This window comes from Podarcis cretensis (assembly GCF_951804945.1).
Source record: "Podarcis cretensis genome assembly, chromosome: 17".
In the NCBI taxonomy this organism is placed as follows: domain Eukaryota; kingdom Metazoa; phylum Chordata; class Lepidosauria; order Squamata; family Lacertidae; genus Podarcis; species Podarcis cretensis.
In genome coordinates, this window is record NC_137187.1 from 5,604,246 (window position 1) to 5,628,866 (window position 24,621).

General features: G+C 40.8%; 1 protein-coding gene across 3 annotated transcripts in view; it reads right to left on the reverse strand.

The window, feature by feature from the left end:
- Positions 1-4,177: 4,177 nt before the first annotated feature.
- Positions 4,178-24,621, reverse strand: part of RNF38 (ring finger protein 38) — a 79,944-nt gene continuing 59,500 nt past the window's right edge. For all 3 annotated transcript variants that reach the window (XM_079959410.1, XM_079959412.1, XM_079959411.1), the window contains 10 exons: positions 17,878-18,071; positions 15,078-15,288; positions 13,884-14,051; positions 13,105-13,275; positions 11,508-11,669; positions 10,844-10,950; positions 9,464-9,548; positions 8,904-9,025; positions 6,684-6,783; positions 4,178-4,422 (listed from right to left, as the gene is read on the reverse strand). In XM_079959410.1, coding sequence (XP_079815536.1) covers positions 4,360-4,422; positions 6,684-6,783; positions 8,904-9,025; positions 9,464-9,548; positions 10,844-10,950; positions 11,508-11,669; positions 13,105-13,275; positions 13,884-14,051; positions 15,078-15,288; positions 17,878-18,071 — 1,383 coding nt within the window. In that variant the 3' untranslated portion in view covers positions 4,178-4,359. The remainder of the gene's footprint in view (positions 4,423-6,683; positions 6,784-8,903; positions 9,026-9,463; positions 9,549-10,843; positions 10,951-11,507; positions 11,670-13,104; positions 13,276-13,883; positions 14,052-15,077; positions 15,289-17,877; positions 18,072-24,621) is intronic.

Genomic DNA, 24,621 nt, shown 5'->3' on the forward strand with positions numbered 1-24,621 from the left:
TTTGTACTTTGAAGTGCCAACCAGATAGGATTTCTACATGTAGCAAACTCACACCAGCAAGAAATATAACTTCTCATGTTCTAGCTTAGTACTGGAAGAGATTTTCTTTATTTTTCTATGCTTTCTACTTTGACCATTTTCAGTGGAAAGCACAATGAAAACATGGTCTCAGTGTGCTGTGGCAATGAATGGCAAATTCAGTGTGAAGAATTAGGAAAGCAATTAAAAAAAATAAACAGCTGGTATGATGTCTTCATAAAAAAATACGGTGTGGCTGCCTTTTGAATACTGAGTACAATTTGGGTAGCTCCATCTTAACGGGGACTTTTAAAAGTTTGTAATCAGAGGCAAATGTTAATGTGGTTTCTATACCTGCTTCCATTTGGAATCATGTAATTTAACAGAATTAAATATTCTGTGCTTAAATCATGACCAATAGCTACAGAGATCCAACACTGTACTCGAGTGTGAGAAGAAGCAACACAAAGTTGTATAAGTGTACATCATACATTTATTACTGAACAACCCTCTCAACTCCAAAATTGGGCACAGGGATTAAAAATAAAAATTCATTGCACTACTTAGTAAAGCATTACTAGTAACTCTCATAAAAAATGTACAAATTTTGTTAAAAATTTATCAAGCCTTCAAATGATTTGGTTACAGATATTTATAATACATTTAAAACTACATGTTAAATGATACAATGGAGTATGATTTTTTGAAGAAAACACTTGACAAATATGATTCTAACAAAACCCATAAGCTTTCATAATCATTAGCAGGTTTGCAACACAAAATAGCAAAATGAGGTAACTGAAGGTACCAAAGAAGGGAGAGAAGGTGAGAGAGATCCACAGCTCTCTTAGGCCATTTAATAGTAACCAAGATTGCAAGGTGTTTTTTGGAAAGCAAAATAAAAGGAGTTGGTAAATCCCAAATATTACAAGAGGTGTAAATGTTAACAGCGGCGACAAATATCACATTCTGGAGACTGTACAAAACTCTATACAAAAGAAATTACTTTACACAAAATAAATCTGTAAAGAAAGCCACAAAGTGAGACCTTAGAGAGATCCATAAGGCCTTTATACCCATTTTTTTAAATTGTTTTAAAAAAGACAGAAGGTCAAATTAAGTTGACAATTCATGCAAATAAAACCCCAGCAGTGCCAACATGATAAAGCCAACTTTTCTTCCTTTAGTGGGAGAGGTAGGGATAAGGGGACAAAGGCTACCCAAAACAATTTGGTGCTGTTAGGCACCACTGAGGGCTGTGGAATTAGACACACACAAATGGTGCGTTATGCATGGCAGTTAACGGCTGAGCATGAATCCTCTTCTCTTCTGCCGGGAGCAATGGGTTAAGAACTCCGCTGCAGCCGGCCAGAGCTGGTTGAGAACACATGCACATGTGTGTCTTACAGACACTTAACCACAGGAAGCATATCTGCACACATCTGCAAGAGTCCCATGCAAACAAAAGTCGTTCAAAGAAGAGATCAGCCACAGGAGTGCAATCATTAAGTTCAGTATACTACAAGAGTAGTCCCTACTGCAGCCCTATTCCTCCGCCAACAGCCTCGCTCAAATGAAACTGGGAATCGAGGGACAAGATGCCCCACTGGAATATGGATCCAGATTCAGCGCCCAGGTCCCCCCTTCTCAGAATTAGTGTTTATGTGCCTTGTTAAGCTGTTACAGAGAAAGTGCCTTATTTCTATGCTTTGACAGTGGACACAGAGTGGGGTAGTGTTACGATTCGATTTGTACAGGTAAAAATCTTTTCTTTTGTCCAGCAATATAAAAAAAGACCCAAAAGTATTGTAAAACATGTGTGGCAATGCTTCTCCCCAATCTCCCCAACCCATGATTTTGTTTGCTTAAAAAAATAAAGTTTACTATGTGCAATTTAACCTTTTTGACATGTTCCGGCGATTCCTTATAGCACACACTGAGGGGGGAACTAATAATTGTAAAGCTGTCATACACAGTATGTCAAACTGTTCCATTTGCTTCGTTAACATTGATTTCTTGACACTATGGATAGACTAAGGTGCCTAGCTACTAAACCGAGGCAAACAGTATCTGAAACAAAGTGGAGGGGATTGTGCTTTTAGTTTTGCAAAACCACAAGCTGCGATTGGTCAGCAGAGCCTTCGGAAAGAAGGGTGATTTACAACCAACACCGTTCCTGGACGAATAAACAGACTTAACACATAGCAGCATACCAAAAAAAAGAAGAAAAAAGCATCAAAAAGGGCACAAACTTAAAGCCAACTGGCAGCAGGTTGCAGCAATATTGCTAGATGTGGCGCTTGTGCTGTTGCGACCACAAACTATGGCGCACAGAATGCAAGAGAAATACAAAGGATCCACAAAGAAATGTGCAGCTCTTGTGAGAACTACGGTAGCCATGTTGTGTATTGAAAAAGAAAGTGTAAAATTGCCAAGTCTGAAATGTTAAGCAAAGCCAATTTTCCCCAAATACAAAATTATTCAGAAGGCAGTTGAAAGGAGATCAACTCCAAATTCACAGCATTTTGTTTGTTTGTTTGTTTCCTTGATTTTGTGTATCAGCCCATTCTTGAACATGAATATTCCTCATGCTAATAGGACACTGAGGATGTCTCAACGCCACACAAAAGCCTGCCACCAAGTAAATTTAGCAAGCAAGAAATTGTATCCTGTGACATTTTTGCCAGGCAGTAAAATATTAACACGGTACCATGGCTAGGGTGGTGAAAATCATATACAGTCGTATCTTGGTTGTCGAACAGAATCCATTCCAGAAATCCGTTTGACTTCTGAAAACATTCGACAACCAAGGCGCGGGTTCTGATTGGCTGCAGGAGCTTCCTGCAACCAATTGGAAGCTGCAGAAGCTGCATCGGATGTCCGGCTCCCAAAGAACGTTCACACTCACTTCTGGGTTTGTGGCACTCGGAAGCCAAAATGTTTGAGTCGCAAGGCATTCGAGATCCAAGGTACGACTGTACTCTGTCTTGAAGAAAGTGCTAAGGATTTCATTTTGTTCATGAGACTGAGGCTTTTAAAAAGGAAAAGAGAGAGATGGATACCTTTAAAGTTATTTTAATTGTACATGTTTGCTTGCGTATGGCAAGGAATGTGACTTAGTGCCAGTGTTTGTAAGCTAAACTGGGATTTAAGCAAGTATATTGCCAACAATACAAGGAGCATTTGCACAGACTCCAACATCCTCTCCATTTCTGTATCTATGGACAAAACTGGAAAACAAACGAAATGATATCTTCAGTATCTCAAATAATAATAATAATAATAATAATAATCCAGTTTTGAAAGTGAACAGAAAAAGAACCAATGTTGGCTTGGAAGAGTTTTTAGAAAGTTAAGAGAGGACAGCATCAACTTCCAATCACCAGTTGAGAAATTTTTACTATTGCTACCTGGCTGTGCAATGCTGCAACGCATTATAAATTTAGCAATGAGCTGCAAATCTCAAAAACCTGGAAAATTCTCGCAGCCTTAAAAAAGAGAGAAAAGGCTCATTTGTTATTTGTAGTAACTGAGGAAGCAATATGCTGTATAATGACAGACATAGGATCTCCAATTAAAGGGAAGCATAATTGTTGTCTGAATAAAAGCAAAAAGGCCTTTTTGTACTATTAAATACAATTGGAGAGGGGCGGGGATGAAATATCAAATGTCTATAACTGCTGCACCCTTATAGCATTCAGTGTGCAACTGCAAACGCAAGGAAAGAAACCAGTGTGCAGTACTAGTACTGTTTAAATAACACACAAGATTATACATTGCAGCATAATTAATACTACACACATACATCCTCAGTACATGCTGGTATATAAGTCCTCTCATACACTACCGCCCAAACACTTGCTCGCCCACACACACACAAACACCCTGCGATCAACGCACCCACCCGCACCGTTTATTCCCACTCACAGTATCTGAAGGCTCTATATAAGGTAGATTGCTATATTGTTTGGAGCTACCACTTCTTCTTTTTTTAATATAAAAGCACATGCTAGAAGATCACGTTCCACTGTAATCTCGCAGCAACACTCGGAATGATCACACAAAAACCAGGGAATGTTAGTGCACACACGAAATTAAGCTAAAAGAAAAAAAAAGTCTTTGGAGTTCCAATCACACAGTTAGTATAACAATCCCATAATTGTGAAGACTAATTATAAGCTTTATAGTTGATTAAATCACACAGTGCAAAGAAAGGTCCATTGACCCTTTTGTGTAAAGGGAAGGCTGGAAGCCACACGGGTTAAGTTCAATGGAGAGTTCATATATATATATACACATGTGACTAGGAACACCCAAAGTAGAATTGTGCTCTTAGACTGGTCATTCTGAGTCACGATGCACTTCCGAAGCATCAGCTCTGCAGATGGGGCAAGTACGATTTGCCTGGGGAATAAAAACAGGCATTAATGCATTGCACATCATCTCACACAAAAGACTGTTAAAGAAAATGTACTGAGTTGCAAAAATAAAATAAAATAGAATAAAAATCACTACATTGAACCATACATCCCTAGCAAGATAATTAAGAGGAAAGAGAATTGCACCAAAACTCAGATTTCAGTGAAATCGACTGACTTTAGCTTTATCTTATTCTCATGTAAATACATGTCCAAAGAGATCAAGCATCTGACTTCCAATAATTTAAAATGGCTGGCTAATTTATTATGATGATTATTAATTACTTGTACCCGGCCCATCTGCCTGGGTTGCCCCAGCCACTCTGGGGTTTAAACCGCTCTGTCCAGTGCCACAGTGTTTGCTACCAGTGTCTCCATCAGCAGAGGCATCACAAACGCTGAACAAAGCGCTTCTCCTCTAGTCACCGTGGAGAGACCAGAATGCTCCAAAAACAGGAAGTGACGAACGCAAGACTCCTGCTGGATAAGGCTGAAGTCCCATCTAGTGCAGCGCCCTGTTCTCACAGTGGCCAATCAGATGTCCATGGGAATCCCACAACCAGGAATTGAGCACAACAGCACTCTCAGCTGTGATTCCCAGCTACTAATATTCAGACAGATACTGCCTCCAACAGTGGAAGGCAGAACAGAGGCATCATGGCTAGCATGTGTGAATCAGTAAGGGCAGCCTGATGAGGGCAGTCAGAACTTTCATCAGCTGCTCACGTCTCCTTCACATGATTAATGTGCAGACTTCAAGTGGTAACTCTAATAGAATGCTTCTCGGCTAAGTTAGTTCGTGCTCAGCTGCCTGCCACACACAGAGATCAATAATACACACACATTTCCAAACTTTAAAATCAAGAAAACTGTACTGGGTTCTCTTTCAAATAGCACCAAAGGGTTCAAATAAGGTGCCAGGGGACAGGGGAGTTACTATTTATTGCTAAACACACTTCAAGTTCTACCAGTAATCTATGAGCCTCTTGTGCATATACTCCTCTAGCTTCTGAAATTAAGAGCATTGAACGCTGCTGTCGCATTTTAATCATGCCCTGCATTAACTACTACAGTGGAACTGTGATGCTCTCATTTAATGATGTGGTAAAGATCATACTGCCTGGCGTGCTCTGGTCCATGGGGTCACGAAGAGTCAGACACGACTAAACGACTCAACAACAACAACAAAAGATCATCTGGTGGTGACTTTAGCAGGTGAGATACTAGTTTGTGTGTTCTCCCTGACATGGTTAAGTGGATTTTTTAAGTATGCAAAAACCATGCACCATAATGACTATAACTCCCGCAACCTTTTCTGAAGTTCACAGGTATGTACTTTCATCTCTGAACTCTTCAGAAATGGTGGTTTTGATCCTATATTTCATGAGCAAAGTTCTGCACATGGAGCAGGGCTTCATTCTTGTTGCTCCTGCCCCAGCCCCCCGGAAGAAAACATGGTTCTGAGTGTTGAGAGACCTTCAAGAACATCATGTAACATGGTTTGAGGGGGCTTCAACCGGAAGGGGGAATCAGCAACAACAAAAAATCAGACCCCCTTCCTCCCTTGCACAAGTGCCTTTCTTCTTGCACAGAGCACTTTGAATTTAAGACAACATATAACGTTGCCATGAACACCATTCGAAAACCGCTAGTCATTATAATTACAGTTCTCTGCTACTTGGAGCTCTTTTCTGTGCTATGCAGAAGGAAATGACGGCACCTAGTGGTTGTAATTAAGAGCTGCAGAAAATCCTCACATTTGCCACAACCTTATGATTTATGGACAATCAAGGCAAATTTAAAGTTAATAGACCTCACTGTACAAATAGTCATATATTCTGCAGTCTCGATGTTTTAGGATTTACCACTGCAGTGACACAATGGAAATTCAGTACATTTTCTGAAAGTCATAATTAATTTCCTACTTCAATTATACTTCCATATTTTGCATCATGTGTACACTGTCTGTCATCATACTGCTTTTGCTGCTTCTGGTTCCTTCTCAACCTTAAAACAAATTAGGTTATATTTCACATTCAATGTCATTCTTGAAAAGACACATTTTGGACAAAAAAAGCTTCATCTTAAATAAATATAAGTCACATGATGGACAGTTAACAAGTTGGTTTTTTTAATGGTGGTATACCGACAGATATTGTGGCAAAAGTGATGGCATGCAGTACAAATCTAGACTACTGCACTTCATTTCTAAAACTATGTATTATTATTTATTATTATTATTATTACCTTAAGCCATTTATCGACACACTTGGCATGGAACTCATGGTTACACGGTAAAACTCTAAGTAGTTGCCTTGATTCAAAGTCACACATGCACACTACACACCTAGAAGAGAAAATTGCAGAATACCTTATTTAGAAAGAGCAACAACAGTTTGGTTTTATTTATCTGAAAACGTAGGCATTTCCTTGCTTTTTAAAATAAAGACTTTTTAAATATAAAGTGACTGCAGTACATTTCACTGAGGCTCAACTGCTGATATAGAGGTGCTGGGTTTGCCACTGATATTTATATAAAGGTAAAGGTAAAGGTACCCCTGCCCGTTCGGGCCAGTCTTGCCAGACTCTAGGGTTGTGCGCTCATCTCACTCTATAGGCCGGGAGCCAGCGCTGTCCGCAGACACTTCCGGGTCACGTGGCCAGCGTGACAAACTGCATTTGGCGAGCCAGCGCAGCACACAGAACGCCGTTTACCTTCCCACTGGTAAGCGGTCCCTATTTATCTACTTGCACCCGGAGGTGCTTTCGAACTGCTAGGTTGGCAGGCGCTGGGACCGAACGACAGGAGCGCACCCCGCCGCGGGGATTCGAACCGCCGACCATGCGATCGGCAAGTCCTAGGTGCTGAGGTTTTACCCACAGCGCCACCCGCGTCCGTGTGTGTGTGTGTGTTTTATTTATAAATATGTAATAGAATATAACATACAATTTGTTATGTCCTATATTCCTTGCCCAATGCATCATAGCTATTTAACTGACTGCACAGTGCAAGATTAGGAAAACAAATAACTATCAATCCAGAGCAAAATATTTTATCTATTAACAGTGCATATCTATATAGTGCTCTGTGTTCAAAGCACCACACATGTATTATGACAGTAATCCTTACCAACCACCCTGTAATGAAAGTGAAGAGCCAAGGATGGAAGAAAAAGGTGTCAGCTGAGGATACCTAATGATTCTACACCTGGGGTGAAAATTTGTACCATGGACTCCCCAGCTCACAACTCATACTTTGAGCACCAGCCCCAACTATATCCGCAAGACAGTTTTCTTTGCTTCTCCCAGGAGTGCCATTTGCAAACCACTTGAGATTGCACTGTAGAAATTAAAACAAATGTGTTTTGCAGAGAAAGCTGGCAGACAATCCTATCTGGCAGCCGAAAGAGTCTGACTTCAGGACTGGAGGGTGGAGAGATCCTGTGACTACTAAGGAAAATGCTGTTTCTAGGCCAATATCCATTTCTAATATTATTTTAGAAATGAGCAACTTAAAAGCTGTTGTTGTAAAGCCTGAAGAGGGCTTAGGGCTTATTGTTGTGTAGCAAATGCCAACTCCCAATTCAATTTTCCCATTAATGCAAACACTTGGTAGTTACTTTTCACACCCAAAATCTAGCAGGACTACTGGGAGATTGTTTAGAAGACATTCCTCCCTCCCCTCAAAAAACCCTATTTATATTTCTTCTTAAGGAAGCTTCATGTCTCAGTGAGAATTGTATGACCTTTTTTATTATTATTAAAATGGCAGATTTCTGTATTAGATACTTTGCAAGAAATGTCATAACAGGAATTGTAAAAGGCTGAGTTTCATGTGAATAGTGACATCAATGCATCCAAGTTTCTTGTTTCTGTGTGCCTATTATGGCATTTCATTTTTCTCTTCAAAAAGCAACATTCCATCATGCCCCAATGCAATCTGATTTTATAACTTTCCTATTATAAAAGCAGATAGCCATGTAGCATGTGGAGCTGGGAGCTTTTTTTTTTTTTTTTGGAAAAATAAGGAGCACTGATTTCATGTTAAGATAAGATGTGCAGATTCTGCACATCATCCCTGCCATTCCTATGTGACTCCAGTAATATTAGATGGAGGAGCAAACTCATCATTAGCTGTGCAGCTCACTGGGCTGCATATTCGTCTAAATATTCGTCTAAATACTGAGCAATATTTGTCTAAATCAAAGTATTAAAATATGGGGAAATCTGTATTTAATATTCTAACCCGACTGTTAATAAGGCTCACCAATAAATGGAAGTTTGTTTTTTTAAAAAAATCCCTTACTCTACCAGTTAAATAATTTTGAAGCTGGAAAGTACTATTAAAAAGGAAGACAAGTGAATGCATTTATTAGTTATGTTACAGTTATTTGCTGTGCTGGATTTCAGTCATCCAGGGTCAAACAACTTCATACCAAGGCCTCGGAGAGGAGCAAAAGAACTTACAGAGTCTGTTCTGACTGATGGTTATTTGGGTTGAATCTGTAAGATGGAAGTTGTTCAATATCTGCTTTCGTCAGTCCTCTCGGTTTGGCCTCTCCCAGTCTTTCGGCCAAGTTCAGCAGTGCCTAGGAAAGAAAGATGCCCTTTTAAGGTCACCTTTTAAAAACTCACCCACTTTACTCAAGCACTCTTCATAACACATTATCATCAGGGACGATAAGCAAAACCAGTAGTGTAAAACTGGGAAATCTTGCAAACTTGCATCATAAGGCAACTGCTCTTGGTTTAACGTTTGAATTGCCTGGGGCTACATACAGGCCCAATCAAGAGGCCCAACATGCAGCACTATGTAGCATTCGCATGGAAGGAAGAAAATCCTAGAAATTGTTCAGCGTAAGTATATGTCCTCACGAAACATAGATTTGGTAGCAGCTACTGCATTTTTTTGGTATCGTTCCAGCAAAATGCAATTTGCTAGTTTAATAAGCAACATATTTAGGAACCAATTTAAGGAATGTACTCAAAGCCTCGTGATTTGCATAAATGTGGAATCTGTAACCAACCTCATAGTTTTCCACCTCGCCGTCTTCTACATCCAGCTCAAAACTGAAGGCTGGGCCAACTGCAGGTGGCACTGGAAGCATTGATCTGCAGAAAAAAAGGAAGTGAGCATCAAGATTTACTACTTGTGCACATACACATACAGAGAAAGAGCTGCTAATTTTGGGTCTCTCCCTAGAGGCTTTCAAAACTGGTCAAGAATTTAAATTCTAATTTGGTTCCAATTCAGTACTAGGTCATGCTATTTACTAATCTGTATAAAGCTGGCTCTCCTACCATTTTACACACTGGATTACATATGCCCATGCTTCCAGAGAGGCAAGCTGGACAGGTGTTTTAAAAAATGTATTTTAACTTAGCTTATTATTCATTTTGATATTTGATTTATGCTTTGCCCTTTAAATGGGTTCCAGGTTGGCTTAGAAAAGGTTAAAATTACAATAAACTAAGTGCCTCTGCCTAGTGTCAAAATCACAGCGCAACAAGGGCTTAGCAAGCCTCCCTGTGGAGAACATCGCCAGTCAAGGTGCCACCACCATCAAGACCCTTTCCCCTGTAGGCACCTGGTACACCTCAGAAGGCACAGGCAGGCTTTAAGTAATTGTGAATTGGGCAGCAGAAGGAAAAACATTTCTCCGTCACAAGTTCACTTACAGAAGCACTGAAGCTACTCTAAAACACATAATACCACCTGCTTATACAGTGGCCTGATTCACATAGAATGCCAAGCCATGGTTTGTTTAGTCAAAGTCCAGTTTGGCTAACCCGGAAAACTAACCATGTTTTGTTTTCTGGAAACAAAGCATGATGTGAAGTCATGGTTTATTGTTGGCGTACAAACCATGGTGTTTTTCAACCATGGTGTGGCCTTGGGTCTGGACTTAAAAGCCTTGTTTAAACATGGTTTGGCCCACAATAATTTATCTGAGAGGGAAAGTCCACATCCTTCATATGAAGATTGTACCACAACCAAGGCTTGGTTTACTTGTACCCTCTCTGTCCTCTGGCACACCCAGAGGGTTTGGCTGAGAGGCAGGGACCGCTCTCATTTGTGGCAGGGTACAGAGGAGGGAAACAGAGCAAGCAACTTCTCCAAGTCTCATTTCAATGAATGCGAGCAGCATGCAAACACAGTGCTGCTCTTGTAAGGCCACAGTTCATCATAATGGAGATGGGTTGGAGAACTTCTCATAGGATTGCACTCTTTACTTGAAGCACTTAGGATCGTGTTACAGCATCCACACTAATTACAAATAAAAATATACTGAAGCAGAGGGTGCCCTTTTGGGGGGGGGCAACTCTAGGCTGCTATTTTCAGAAAATGGTGTCATCCATCCTAAAGCCAAGCTACCAAGGACAGCTACAAAGACAAAGAGACTTACAGCACATATGGCAATAGGCTGGGATGGTAAGGAGGTGGTGGTATTGGCTGTTGAGATCGATATCTGCTGCGTCCTGCGAGTCTTCGAGGCATGAAAGGCGGGTAAGGCTAATGCAAACAGGGGGGAAATTTCAGCAGTCCATCAGCCCACGGTGGCACTGGAAAAGTCATACTTTGACATTTCAGAAGTGCTTTCACCACAGTGAATCTTCCCTTGACCAAACAATTCCATTTCTGGCTTATTGAAAATTTGATGAAAAACTCTTGTAAAGACTGGTCCTAATTCTAGAGTTGGATTCAGACCTGCTGATCTATGAAAAGAAGGGTTCTTTCCACTTGTGGAATACAAACCAAGTCAAATCTAGTAGAGAATCCTCTGGAACTGATTTTTTTTTTTGGGGGGGGGGGTAGAGGTAGCTTCTTTGAAGATAGGAAATCAGCATGGATCACCTTCCCTTCCTTCCACCCACAAGAGCATCTCGCTACCCAACCAAGGCTCATTCATTTTCTGTTTCCAACAGTTGCACATGTTGAGGTTAGTGTAAATGAATAAGTAAATGTGCATGTTCAAAGGGGGCAAACAATTCAGAACATGCTAGTAGAATCATAATGTGAAATAAACGCCTAGTGAAAATCACAGCAAAATGCTGAAAGCCATCACTTACTATTCCAAAGGACACCTCTTGGTGCAAAGGGTCATGCGTTAAGAACTGTAGTGGGGCTGAGGGAGGCAATGTTGGTGGGTGGGCTGAAGGCGGATAGGTGAAACCTCCTACAGGAAGATGGTCTCCAAGCAACTCTACTTCGTTCTCTATCCTCTGAAGAGGCTACGGGAGGAGGAAAAAAAAGCATGAACATTTGTGAAGCATATAATTTACCACAGTTGTTTGCCAAAAATAGTTGTTTGTCAAAGTTTATCTAGTTAATACTACACAGTAAAAGCATATTCATACTGCACTGAAGTATGACTTTTATTCAGTTGGTGTGTTTTCACCGTGTATTTTGCCAGAAATTCACATTTCTCATGCTTAATAACTCCATTCTAAGTATGTATCAAATTGGAATTAGATATTTGCTGCCTATTTCAGTACAAATGTTATGATCTTGTGCCACTTTTTCCTGCTACCACATAACTGAGAACATTCACTTGTTCTCATTCCAGGATCTGTATCTATACGTGATGACACTCTGGTTGCTTAGAATGCAAAATGACCTTTTTCATCCTTAGCTTGAGGCTTTCAGAGCGGGTGGTTTTTTTGACTGTGTGCTAGCCTCCACTTCTAAACCTGGGGGCTGAGAAGGCCACATCTTGTTGCGCATTCAGTCCACTCAAGAGCTGCTCTGGTTGCCTATCAGGTTACTTATCATCAGATTTCTAATGTTACAGGGTGACCCACCAATTTCATGCACATGCAATGCCCCTTCCCTGGGAAAGCAGGGGGTCAGGCAATCCCATTTTGTGAAACTCTGTTCTACATTAACTCTCCTTGCAGTTAGTACAACTGCAGTTGTACTCTTCTATTTCTGGATGATAGGAAAAACTAAAATGATAAGGAACAGGCACTCATTCTGCTGAAGGACAGAGAGGACTATATCATCATTCATTCCATTCTACATAGCCCACTTTTCCTTCAGAGAGAAATTATCAGCATCTGTCTCACAATTACAGAATCCCCTACAGATCTGCTTTGAGTTTCAGTTCGAATACCTTTTTGGAAGCACCAGGAGATCACGTTTTTCCACAAGTGAGATGAAAAAGCCCATCCGAACCTCTCAAATACTATGTGTGCCATATAACAATGGTTAATAGTATGGGATGTAAAGAAATTTAACGCACACCATGGGCTGCAAATATGAAATGCCAACTTTCAAAAAAAGCTCTCAATCTCCAGATGCACTTAAGGCTCAAAAAGGAACACGGCCATTCAAAATAGTAAGAGCTCCATCTTTTTTCTCTGTAGTTCAGTTTCTCTGAAACTAGTGCTGGAAAACACTCAGATTCCATTTTGCTTCTGCTTTTCTGGCAGACTGGAAATTAAAGCAGCTACGGCTTTCAGCTTGTAGATCAGATTTTGCAGTTCACAGACTTCTATACTAGAAGCTTTGCTCTCACTTGCAAAAGTCTTAATGACTTTTGGCTGACTCCTTTTCCAGGCAGCCAACCAACACATCCCACCTTAAATTCACTGTTCCAGAACCAACTACTAGAGGAAGTAAAGGGGGGGGGGTTGTGTGTGTGTGTTTTTTTAAAGAGATACCTACCGACCGTGACTGTTGTGTCTGAAAGGGAACGAACTGGCCTGGCGTTGGCAGGTGTGGAGCATGATGTGGGGAGAGGTGTGGAGGATGCAAAAGAAACGGATCGCTAGAAATGAGAGGTGGGAATGCCGCATATGGAACTGGTAAGTGTTGAACAGAACATGCCTGAAGCATCTGAAAAAGAAAAGAAACATTCACAAACGTTATGCAACACATAGTATTTGATTCCTCATTACATTCTTAAGAATAAAGCACAATTTATAGCGAATAGCGTTCCCATGGAAAAGATGGACCCTTTCCACACCTAGCAGAAACGAATAAATTATGCAAAGTAAGACAGAAGTTGTTGAAATCTGAACACAGAGGATGAGGCTCCATCTCTCTTTGGACCATAAATCTGGATTACTTGGGTTCAGATTTTTTTTTAATGCATAGAAAGGGATTATGTTTTAGAATCTAGGATTTTTTCAAGAGTTTCAGTGTGCTAGTTATTTTACAGAGCACAGAAGGCTAACACTCATCCAACCCCTCCACCCCACAAAATTCTACCGACAAAATCATTAAAAGTTTGTGGAATATACATAAAATCTTGATGAAGTATTCTTATATGAAGGCTAAAATCGTCTTTACACTTAACCAGAAGTCACACCACCCTAAGTAATACGTGATTTCCAAGTAAATATAGAGAAAATTCAGCTCTAAGTAAATTCATTTGGTCTTCTGCAACCTCCAAAGTCATCTGAAGCATTTGCTTTCGAAATTAAGATTAAGATAATACTTACTGGGGGAGGCACACTGCAGACAGGGAGATGCTGTCCACTGAAAACCACGGAACACCCAGGGACCTGCTGTGTGTTGCAAGCTGGTATGTGCTGACCTGTGCAAAGTGGAATCCCATGTGGTGCCACCGTGGTCACCGTGTATGAAACAGGGACTGTGCCCTGGTGGATCTGCAAAGAAAAATGCAAAGAGCTTTCAGCAGGTCTGCTTAGTTACCAACCTCAGAAGGATGCTCAACTTTTCCCATTTTTTTCTTTCACAGCACAAAGACTATTAGTAAATATTTCAAAACGCAACAAAGACAGGATTTAGAAACAAAATATAAGAAAACATTCGAGATGACTCAGTTCCAGTTTTCCACAAATGCACTGTAACCAGGTTAGGACACTGTTCACAAATACTGTCAACTGGCTACCTATAGTGAAATTGTGCAAGTCACCATTGTGCAAGTCACCACTGACCTTCTAAAAATTGAATCAAGTCAATTGAGAATGGCAAGAGTTACTATCTTTTGCCTCCCCCCCCAGCACCCTTCTTTCTGTAAAGCAGGGATGCCCAATGTATTGTTCTCCATGCCACTCTGAATTCATGCATTCACATGACTGCATTTGTCTTGTGGACAATGGGAACAGAATAGTGTGAAATGTAAGAGACAACTACTCTCAATGTGAAGATGATGTGTGGCCTTTAGCCAAACAGGGATTTAAAAAGAGATTAGACAAATTCATGAAGGCTATGGTTTTCAATGACTGTAAGTCATGATAGCTGTGTAGTAGCTCCAGTATTGAGGATGTATACTTCTAGGTACCAATTGTTAGGGAACATGAGGGGGGAGAGTGTTACTGGGTTATGTTCTTCTTATGGTCTTCCCACAGGCACCTGGTTGGCCACTGTGAGAATGCTGGATTACATGGGCCTTTGGCCTGATCAAGCAGGGCTTTTATTACAGACCTCCCCCCATGTCTCTGCAGCAGCTGTGATTAGACTGTCTGCATTGAGAGCCACTGAACAGAAAACCATTATCTAGCATCAGAGGCTGCACACCCAAAACAGTGAGGTGAGGGGTGTTATCTTTACACATTAGAAAATAAAAAACATTTTTGGCGCACAAGTGAAGTGTAACCTCCAATTTTAAATCACAAAGTGTAACCTATCTACCAGGAGTTAGGAACACACTGCTCCATCCTTTCAAATACCTGTTCATGAATGTCAACCATCACTGCGTTTTGCTGTGGTGGATGAGCAGCTGGGTGCAACATACGGGGAGATACATTCGGAGGGTGGAAGGCTCGGGGTTCTTCTATTGCTTGTTGTTGTCCATAGGGAAGATGGTAGTTCTCATCTTGACTAATGGAATTATGTCGAGATAATCGATCTCTTCTTGCTCTCTGGCGTCTAACGGGAGGGCTGCAAATAATCAAATTGGACAAAGAATTTTTTTACACACCTTTCCCTTCTAGATTAAACAAAGAATCTTTTGGACCCTTAAAGACGTACAAATTTATTATGGCCTAAGCTTTCTTGGACTACAGTCTATTCCATCAGCTGCATGAAGTGTTAATCTGAGTCGCTAGTACATACACACATGACTGTATGCAGGGGAAAGGATTACAATCAGAGGTCAGAAGGATATGAAATGCAGAAATAAGTAATAACGGCTTTAATTAACAGTGGCTATTCACACAAACAGTAGTTGATGACACAGAAGTCTTGGCATTAGCAAGCCAATTAATATATGTAGTGTTAATCCCCCTGAAGCTCCTTTGTTCAAGGATGGACTATGAACTTCAAACTTGTACTTTTCTTTCTGCATCCCCAAATTTATGTAAATCAGATGGATCTGTAAACACTTAACATCATTTTTCTTATCAAGTAAACAGAATACCAGAAGGGAAACAGCAGCTGCTTAAAAAAAACTTAGCAGCTATAAGAAAATATGGATTACAGTCATCTGTAGTTTCCAACCAAATAATAATACCAAAGCTATCACCTAGCCCCTTTCTCCCCGAAATTCAGAGTTAACAGTAATGAAGGTCAAGCAGAACTTATCACATGAGTTGGAAGTTATGTAACTAACTCTCCCTGTGATGACAGCTGCCAACTGACAAACTTTTCTGTGACCATCATGTAAATGTGGTGGTTTTTCTTCCACACTGCAATCTTAATGCATATTCTTGCAGAACTCGGTAGTAGGTAAGGTGAATTTATTGGCAAGCAAGAAGTGTTCCAAAGCTCTGGGTTCATTCACGTGACTTTTAAAAGTCTCCTTTGAGAGCCAGTGTGGTGTAGTGGTTAAGAGGGGTAGTCTCGTAATCTGGGGAACCGGGTTCGCGTCTCCGCTCCTCCACATGCAGCTGCTGGGTGACCTTGGGCCAGTCGCACTTCTTTGAAGTCTCTCAGCCCCACTCACCTCACAGAGTGTTTGTTGTGGGGGAGGAAGGGAAAGGAGAATGTTAGCCGCTTTGAGACTCCTTAAAGGGAGTGAAAGGCGGGATATCAAATCCAAACTCTTCTTCTTTTTGAGACTTCCTCTCACTGCTTTCTTCCTCTCCTCATAGCTCCCCAATTCCAGCTGCGGTGAGCTTTCCTTCTCCAATATTAAGACAGGACTACCTAAGGACCACCTTCTCTTCAGAGGAGAAATCTAGCTTTCAAAAAAGTATTATTCTTTCCTGTTTTATTATATGGCTTTAATTGATGCTTATTTTCATGTAAGCCATTTTGTGAGATTCATCCTAAAACCAGCACATAAATATATTATAAACCACAGTGATAGCCAGTTATTGGTCAGCCCAAGACTGGCTTTCACATCAAAGACACAGCAGTTTCACGAAACCTAACCAATGCTGTAGGACATGACATGACATGCGACATGACATGACATGCGAAGGATAGATTTTCATGTAATCTTTTAAGCCCATTACAGTGCAAGGAAAAGTCAGCCTGGGGCAATCTAAAACTGCTTCTACCACAGGATCATTCTTAAAATGATGGGCTTTGATCATGGAGATGCGGGTTCAATTCCTTGATCATCTATGAATTCACGAAATGACCTTGGCCCAGATGCTATTTCTCAGCCTAAACCTACATCAAAGGGTTGTGGCAATAAATGAATAATTCATATGTATGCTATACTGAGCTCCTTGGAGAAAGGATGAGATACAAACATGAAGGGAGGGAATCTACACAGGTGAAAAAAACCCTGGTCGCCCATTACTGGAAACCCTACGAAGAAGATCCATTTTCATCAGTCTTTATAGCAAATGCTATAAAGATGTCCTCAGTTTTGTCTCCAATCATTAAGCAAAATAAATAATAATAATAATAATAATAATAATAATAATGCATTTAAAGAAAAAAAATTAGGAGACAACCAATCATTTGTACGCTCCTGGAAACAGTACAATTTTAGCTCCATGAAGTTCACGACTCACACCACAACAAAATAAGTTAATACTACTAAGAGCAGCCGGACATGGTATATTCCTTTGGAGTTTTGTTCAGGTTTATTTTGCAGTTGGCATCTCTGTCAAGCTTCTTAGGTGATTTGGTGCAATTGTTAAGCCTAACGCTCCTCATTTCTATTGTGAAGACAAGGGATGGGTGGGAAACACAATGCATTCCTTGATATAACTAGTTATAACTAAACACGGGCAGTCAAAAATCAAAAAGAATAAGCTTTTATTTACTAAGTAGTAGGCATCAGTTCTCACAATACCAGTACAATAAGGTGATAAGACTCGCTTGTCCGCAATACAAAACACTACATTCTTGGTGAAGTTCTCATGACTTCCAGGACACTATCACCCACAAACATGTACACCTGGAAAGTAGACACACCACTACCTCCTTAAATAACTATTTAATTAACTCTAATAGTAATAAAACTTGATAGCTCAGAAAACAGCTGTTCAATTAAGAGCTTGATATGTAAGCAGCTCCAATCCTCCGTCAGGAAGGCTGCCTTAACAGCCATTGTCCATCTATTATACTTGCCTCCTTCTGTTGCGTGCAGGTGTGTTGCATCGTTCCCCTGAGAAGTGATGTTGGCTTGGTCGAGCTGAAGGAGGCTGCCTATTTGATGTCATCTCCCATGGTCGCATTGGCGGTGATGGGGCTGGTGATGCTGCTGTGTAGTCAAAGACTGAATGAGAAAGGCGCTGTCTCTTGGGACTTGGACTATCTTCACTCTGCGGGGCAAGGAGTAACAAAATAAATAAATCAAACAGTAATGGGTAACTTAGAACGTCATTTATTAGAACAACCGTTTCTGGGGAAAAAATAAAAATTAACTAGGCATTACACATTTCCAAAGAACAAATCGGAGATTAAATGTCTAGATGTTTCACAACTTCGGAAATATTGTAGTTTATTGCTCATATTCTCTCTAAACTTTTTCTCGTATGTCTGGGGGAAATGAAGAGAACAGAGTACAAACTGAGAACTGTTATAAGGGAATAAGGGTTATGGTATACCCATTTTGAAATATGCTTGCTTAAGCACAACTTTCATGTCAATAGGCTCTAGGTTTGTGAATTCTTAAAGGAGCTACAAACAGATGGAGTTGCAGCTCAACAAATGCACTCACCACCCACTAGGTATGTGATTTACACTGCAGCCAAATTTTGGTCTGCTGAGCTAGCTTTGATAGCTTATTTAAAGTTACTTTTCCAATACATATAGTATTTACAGCGTCTAAGATGTATGTATTTAGTTTTCATTTATCTGAAAGATATTATCTTTGACAGGTCAGTGCAGCTTAAAAGACAAATACAGCACACAAATTATGGAAACAGAACACTACCCACCTTTAGGTTAATATACAGTTATGTACCTGTAAAGGATGACTTCATGGTGACTATGTGGGATGCCATTAATACAGCCCTTATTCATATTCAACTAGGCCCCCAAATCCGAAAGACCACCCCTCCCCTACTGTTGCTGAGATTAGCAGAGGCAGCCCTTGGCAGTTCCTCCTCCTCCGTCATAGGCTTGGGGGCTGGCAGCTTGGGAGAGGGCATTCTCTGTAGTGGCCAACAAGCTGTGGAACTCACTCCCCACAGAGGTCCATCTGGCTCCTTCATTACACAGCTTTTGCAGACAGCTGAAGACACACCTCTTTAACCCTGGCTTTTGAAATATATACAACCCTGGCTTTTCATATTGTGTTTTGATGTTGCCACCCACCCTAGGACCTTACAGTAAAGGCTGGGCAACAAATAAATAAATACTAGTGGGGCTGAGACCCACAGCAGGTGTTCCTCTATCTACAGTGGTGCCCCGCAAGACGAATGCCTCGCAAGACGAAAAACCCGCTAGACGAAAGGGTTTTCCGTTTTGGAGGTGCTTCACAAAACGAATTTCCTATGGGCTTGCTTCGCAAGACGAAAATGTATTGCGAGTTTTTCCGACTTTTTCCCCCTCCCCCCCTTTTTCTAAGCCGCTAAGCCGCTTATCTGCTTATCCGCTAATAGTGCTAATCCGCTAAGCCGTCAATGGGCTTGCTTTGCAAGACGAAGAAACCGCTAGACGAAGAGAATCGCGGAACGGATTCTTTTCGTCTTGCGAGGCACCTATCTATCTATCTATCTATCTATCTATCTATCTATCTATCGGTGGGGGAAAGGCAATTGAAAGGGGTGGGCAAGCACAGAGTCCCATACTGCAAATTTGATAAGCTGGGTGACTACTGACTTCAGTATTTATCAAAGCATGAGAAAATGCTCAAGTTTCATATATGCTATTGCAAACACTCCTCTACTGGCACAGCTCAGATACTACTTCAAGTTCCTGGTTGCCCAAGAATTTCCAGCTCTGTGGTTCATACTGTCTAGGTGTCAAAACTGAGCTGTTCACAAATTAACGGAAAGCTACAATTAACTAAACTTTGGCTTTCTGGGAACAAGTATCCTAGTGCACACTTCTCAAATCAATGCCAACCCCTCTCTTGTGCCAGAAGGAAAGAAAGCAGAGTGCTGGCATCCTGAACGTGCAAATCAGCACTTGGGTCCACAACTTTCCCCCTCGTTTTTCACATACTGGGTTTGTGAGACCACCCTCAAGTGATGACAAGACTGCAAAAATGGTAATGGGGACTAACAAGCAACAGGAGATTTTGACACAAGAGTGGAGAGATGTTTGGTGAAGGCAGCAGGGCTAAGAAACACACAGATTGCCCAAGACTCGTGTCATCTTCATCCCAAATTCCTCATTTTAAAAACAAATTTTCATCTAAGTTACTTTCTCAAAGTTACAAGACCATGAAATAGTAAAGCTTATAGCTCATGTATAACACAATATTATGTATTATACCTAAGTTCGGTGGGACATGCTCCTAGGAAAGTTTGCTTAAAATTGCAGCAACACCAGACATTCACTGTACAAGCACTGACATTATCACCGTATTCGTATAAATTTCTTTGTAAGAAGAGATATCCAAATTAAAATCTGTATTTAAAAAACCCCATTAGCTTTCATCAGAGAATGTGCACAAACCATTCCCATCGGAAGTGAGACACTTCATCATTTAATTTATGCTGGCTCTGTCTGGAGGCACTGATATATTTCCAATAATCAGTTCCTCACAACCTATCATACTATTAACAACAAAGCTTAAATTCAACCATGGGAAAAATCTAGATTGAAAAATAGTAAGATTAGTTTTACCAAAGTTTCTTTTATGATTATATACAATAAACTCACTGCAAATTACCAGATTTAGGGCATCTACACACTCCATGCTATTGTGTATTAAGTGCTGGATGTCAATGGCTTTTGGGGTTGATGGGCACACTGCAACCACTTTAATTCTAAATCAAAGACTCCAATTCAGGACAAAATTTGGAACACCCCAGTGGTAACGCTTCATTTGCAGTAACAGAAAGGAATTCAAGAATTTCACTTGTTTCTAAGCCAAGCTCCCCACCCCCAATTTAAAATCTGCTTTGATACAAAACAAAATCTGACCCATTCCAAACATCAAACATTAATAAACCAAGTCAAGCCCACGTCCTGCACCATTAAAACTCATGCATTTAAACAGCTAAAGCTTTTAAAAGACACAATATTTATGAAGGGAACAAATCATTTTGCACCAGAACAGCTGGGTGCTACCTGCACTGTTGTCTCTCTCGCTCTCCAGGCTGGAGCTCCCCTCTTGGGTCACCCAACTGCCTGATAGTGCAGCAGATACTATAAAAGTCAAACAATCCAGTCCTACTTATGCCCTTGGGTTGTGCTTCCCTACTCCGTACAAGGACACAAACAATGCCTTACCTCTATGGCTGCAGCCCCCTATTAAAGATTTTCAATACTGTCAAGCCAAAAAGAAATTAGTCTTTAGAGTGCAATATTTTCAACCAGAACTGCACACACTATCCACCAGCCTCCCCCAAGTCATTTCCAAACACTTGTGAACACAATGCTTACTCAAACTAATATTGAGTTAGTAATGGCACAGTAAGTGCTCTAGGTCAACAACTTTCTCCATGAAGACTTAATATAAGTACACAAATAACTGCATCACCAGAAAAGACGGAGCAAAAATGCACTCTTGCTTCCCTTGTGCAGCACCCTACCCCTTGATGAAATCCATCTTATTTGTGAATATTTTGATTCTATAGATTTTAGAGACTTTATAATATTTTTAAAAAGCAATGCTTGCTTTATTAACAGAAAAATATGGCAATTATGCAATGCTTTGTGGCATAAATGCTACACCACACACACTGTCTTCTAACTTCAGCTTTCTCCCAGCTACCCATTGAAGCATCTATCCCTATATACTACTGACTTCTAAAAATGTGGCCCACCTCTATCATTGTATGAAAAAAAGACCGCATATGCCAAAATATTATAAAAAGTGTGTGTGTGTATGCAAGACACATACAGGGAGGAGAAAAAAGTAGCAGGAAGACAGGAGATCAAGCAACTCTTTCTTCCGCCACCAAATTGTCATGTTTTCATTCTGTGCCAGGTATTACCTCCTTACTACTGGTACTGGAAAAACCTTAAACATAATTTCTTCTATTTCTTTTTCTCTAGTACGTTACCTAAGAAGGTGCACCAAATATTAAACTAGAAATTCTGCATATTTAGGAACTGAGATTACTCAAAATACCACCATAAAACTCAGAAAAGCTGTCTCCTTTACAGTAGAAATCTGAACTTCTTAGAAGCCAAATTAGATCTGATCAAGAAATTACTGATTGCAAGAATAAAGATCAATACAAGTTACAATTTTATGCAGATTATGCTGTATTAACCTACATGTTGAATTTATTGAAAAAGGTTTTTAAAATCTCCTTATATCTCTGGAATCCATATAAATAGCAACATATATGAAATGATACCTCTACAGAAGGGTGTATTAGTGCAGGCTAAGGACATCCATTTTTGCACACCATATGCCCAAACAGAATATTTTGCAATTTAGACCACACATGAGAGTCACACATCTAAATAATTTGCAGGCTTTACAACCTTTTTGTATATTTCCAAAGCAGCAATTTTATCATCAACTATTTGTTAAAGTAAGAACAATTAATATTTCAGACATACAAACACAAAATTTAAAAACAGCTTGTCAGGGAACTGCCATCGGAGCCAGAGGGAGAGGGAGGGCTCCAGAGGGATTCCGGAGAGCGTACCGGGAGGGAGAGAAGCAGCCCATCTTCTGGGGAAGGAAATCAGCGTAACACTAGTGGAGAAGGGGGGCAATGGGGGAATCGGCGAGGTGGCTCCATGACTCTTCGCCGGAGACCAGCGGGGAGAGCACGGGTCCTCCGCTGCCCACACCCTCCCTGCGCAGAAGGCTTCCACACAGGGAGAGTAGGCGGAGAGTAGGCGTCAAAGAGCTTCTTTGCTGGAAGAAGTTCAAGAAACGCCCACTGACGGATTCTGCCAGCGATTGAGACAGCCACGGGTGAGTGGTTGTCCGGACAGAAAGGGTTCACCCAGGTAACTCAGCCAAGCGTGGTGCCGATTTACGCACGAGCAACCCCTAGAACCATTACACAGCTGGATTAGGTATACAATAAACATAAAAGCACCCCATAGTGGTGTTTCAGAATATAAACATGTACCTAAAGAGAGGAAGAGAGCTTGATGGAGCACCTGGGGAAAAGACTTTCATAGCGTAGTCACCAATTAAAAGGTTCTCTCTCTTTCACATGCCAACCTAACCTTCACTAGCTATGGAACAGACACAGCAGGGCCTCTGAAGCTCAGTCTGGGTAGGTTGTGTGCAGTTGGTCCTTTGTACACTGTTTCTAGGCCTTTGGGGACTTTAAAAGGGTAGCATAAGCAATTTAAAATTAATTTTGGAAACATAAAGGTAAAGGTAAAGGTACCCCTGCCCATACGGGCCAGTCTTGACAGACTCTGGGGTTGTGCGCCCATCTCACTTAAGAGGCCAGGGGCCAGCGCTGTCCGGAGACACTTCCGGGTCACGTGGCCAGCGTGACATCGCTGCTCTGGCCAGAGCCAGAGCCAGAGCCGCACACGGAAACGCCGTTTACCTTCCCGCTGGTAAGCGGTCCCTATTTATCTACTTGCACCCGGAGGTGCTTTCGAACTGCTAGGTTGGCAGGCGCTGGGACCGAGCAGCGGGAGCGCACCCCGCCGCAGGGATTCGAACCGCCGACCTTTCGATCGGCAAGCCCTAGGCGCTGAGGCTTTAACCCACAGCGCCACCTGCGTTTGGAAACATAGTGGCAACCAATGTAACTGATGCAGAATTTTTTATAATATACATCAAACCTCCTTGCCCCTACTAGCAACTGGTGATTGTATGTAGGAACCAATCGGTTTCCAGACTACCTTTAAAAAGGCAGCCCCATGTAGCCCAAACATTTCATCATTAAATACTTTTAAATCAGTAACATAAGCAATTGTTCCATATCTATTCCTGCCCCCCAACTGGTCTAATTCAGATTTCCTATGTGAGGGGAAACCATAAAACAGAACCACCTTGGTTATATGCTACGATTTAGTGGGCCACAAGGACATTCTTCCAACTTTATTAGCAACAGCAATCCTTAGAGCCAGAATACTTGTGACAATATATGCAGCTGCAGCATTTGTTTAAGAATTATTTTTGGTCCAGATGCTCGTACTGTCTTAGATCCTCCTTACGTGGCAATCCTATTTGAAATATTACAGTAAGGCATCCTGTGTAGTGTCCTTGTATGACTTCAAAATGTGTCAAATAAGGTAACTCTTCAAAGGTACATGGACTATATGTTCAAAAGATTTTGGATTATACTTCTACGTTGTTTTTGGAACTCGATTTAGCTGCAAACCAGTACTTATAGCAACCTTGTTCAGGAAATAGCAAATCACTAGAAAATTGATTTTTCTTAGCAATTTAAATATTTTTTTATCTATTTTTTTATCTATTTATTTTTAAATCAAACTTTGAATAAACTGTCAACTTTAGATATCAGATTAAGGCTGCTACAAAACACATTAGGCACCAGTCAGTTTCTTCCCTAAAGTGATTTCATCTTAGAAATACAGGAGATATGGCACTAGAAAAGCTCACATATTATGGTATTGATCATTGGTTAGATCTTTCTGGCAAGATGTCTTAAGCTTCAGCAACAGAATGGTATGATCACTCTAATTTACACATTCAATTTTATGTTTTCCTCTGGCTGGGGCTTGTCTAAATGCAATTAAAGTTGGCCACCTAGGAGTTCTCTCATAGCTTAAAGGTTATGTGTTACTCAACCAGTCTAT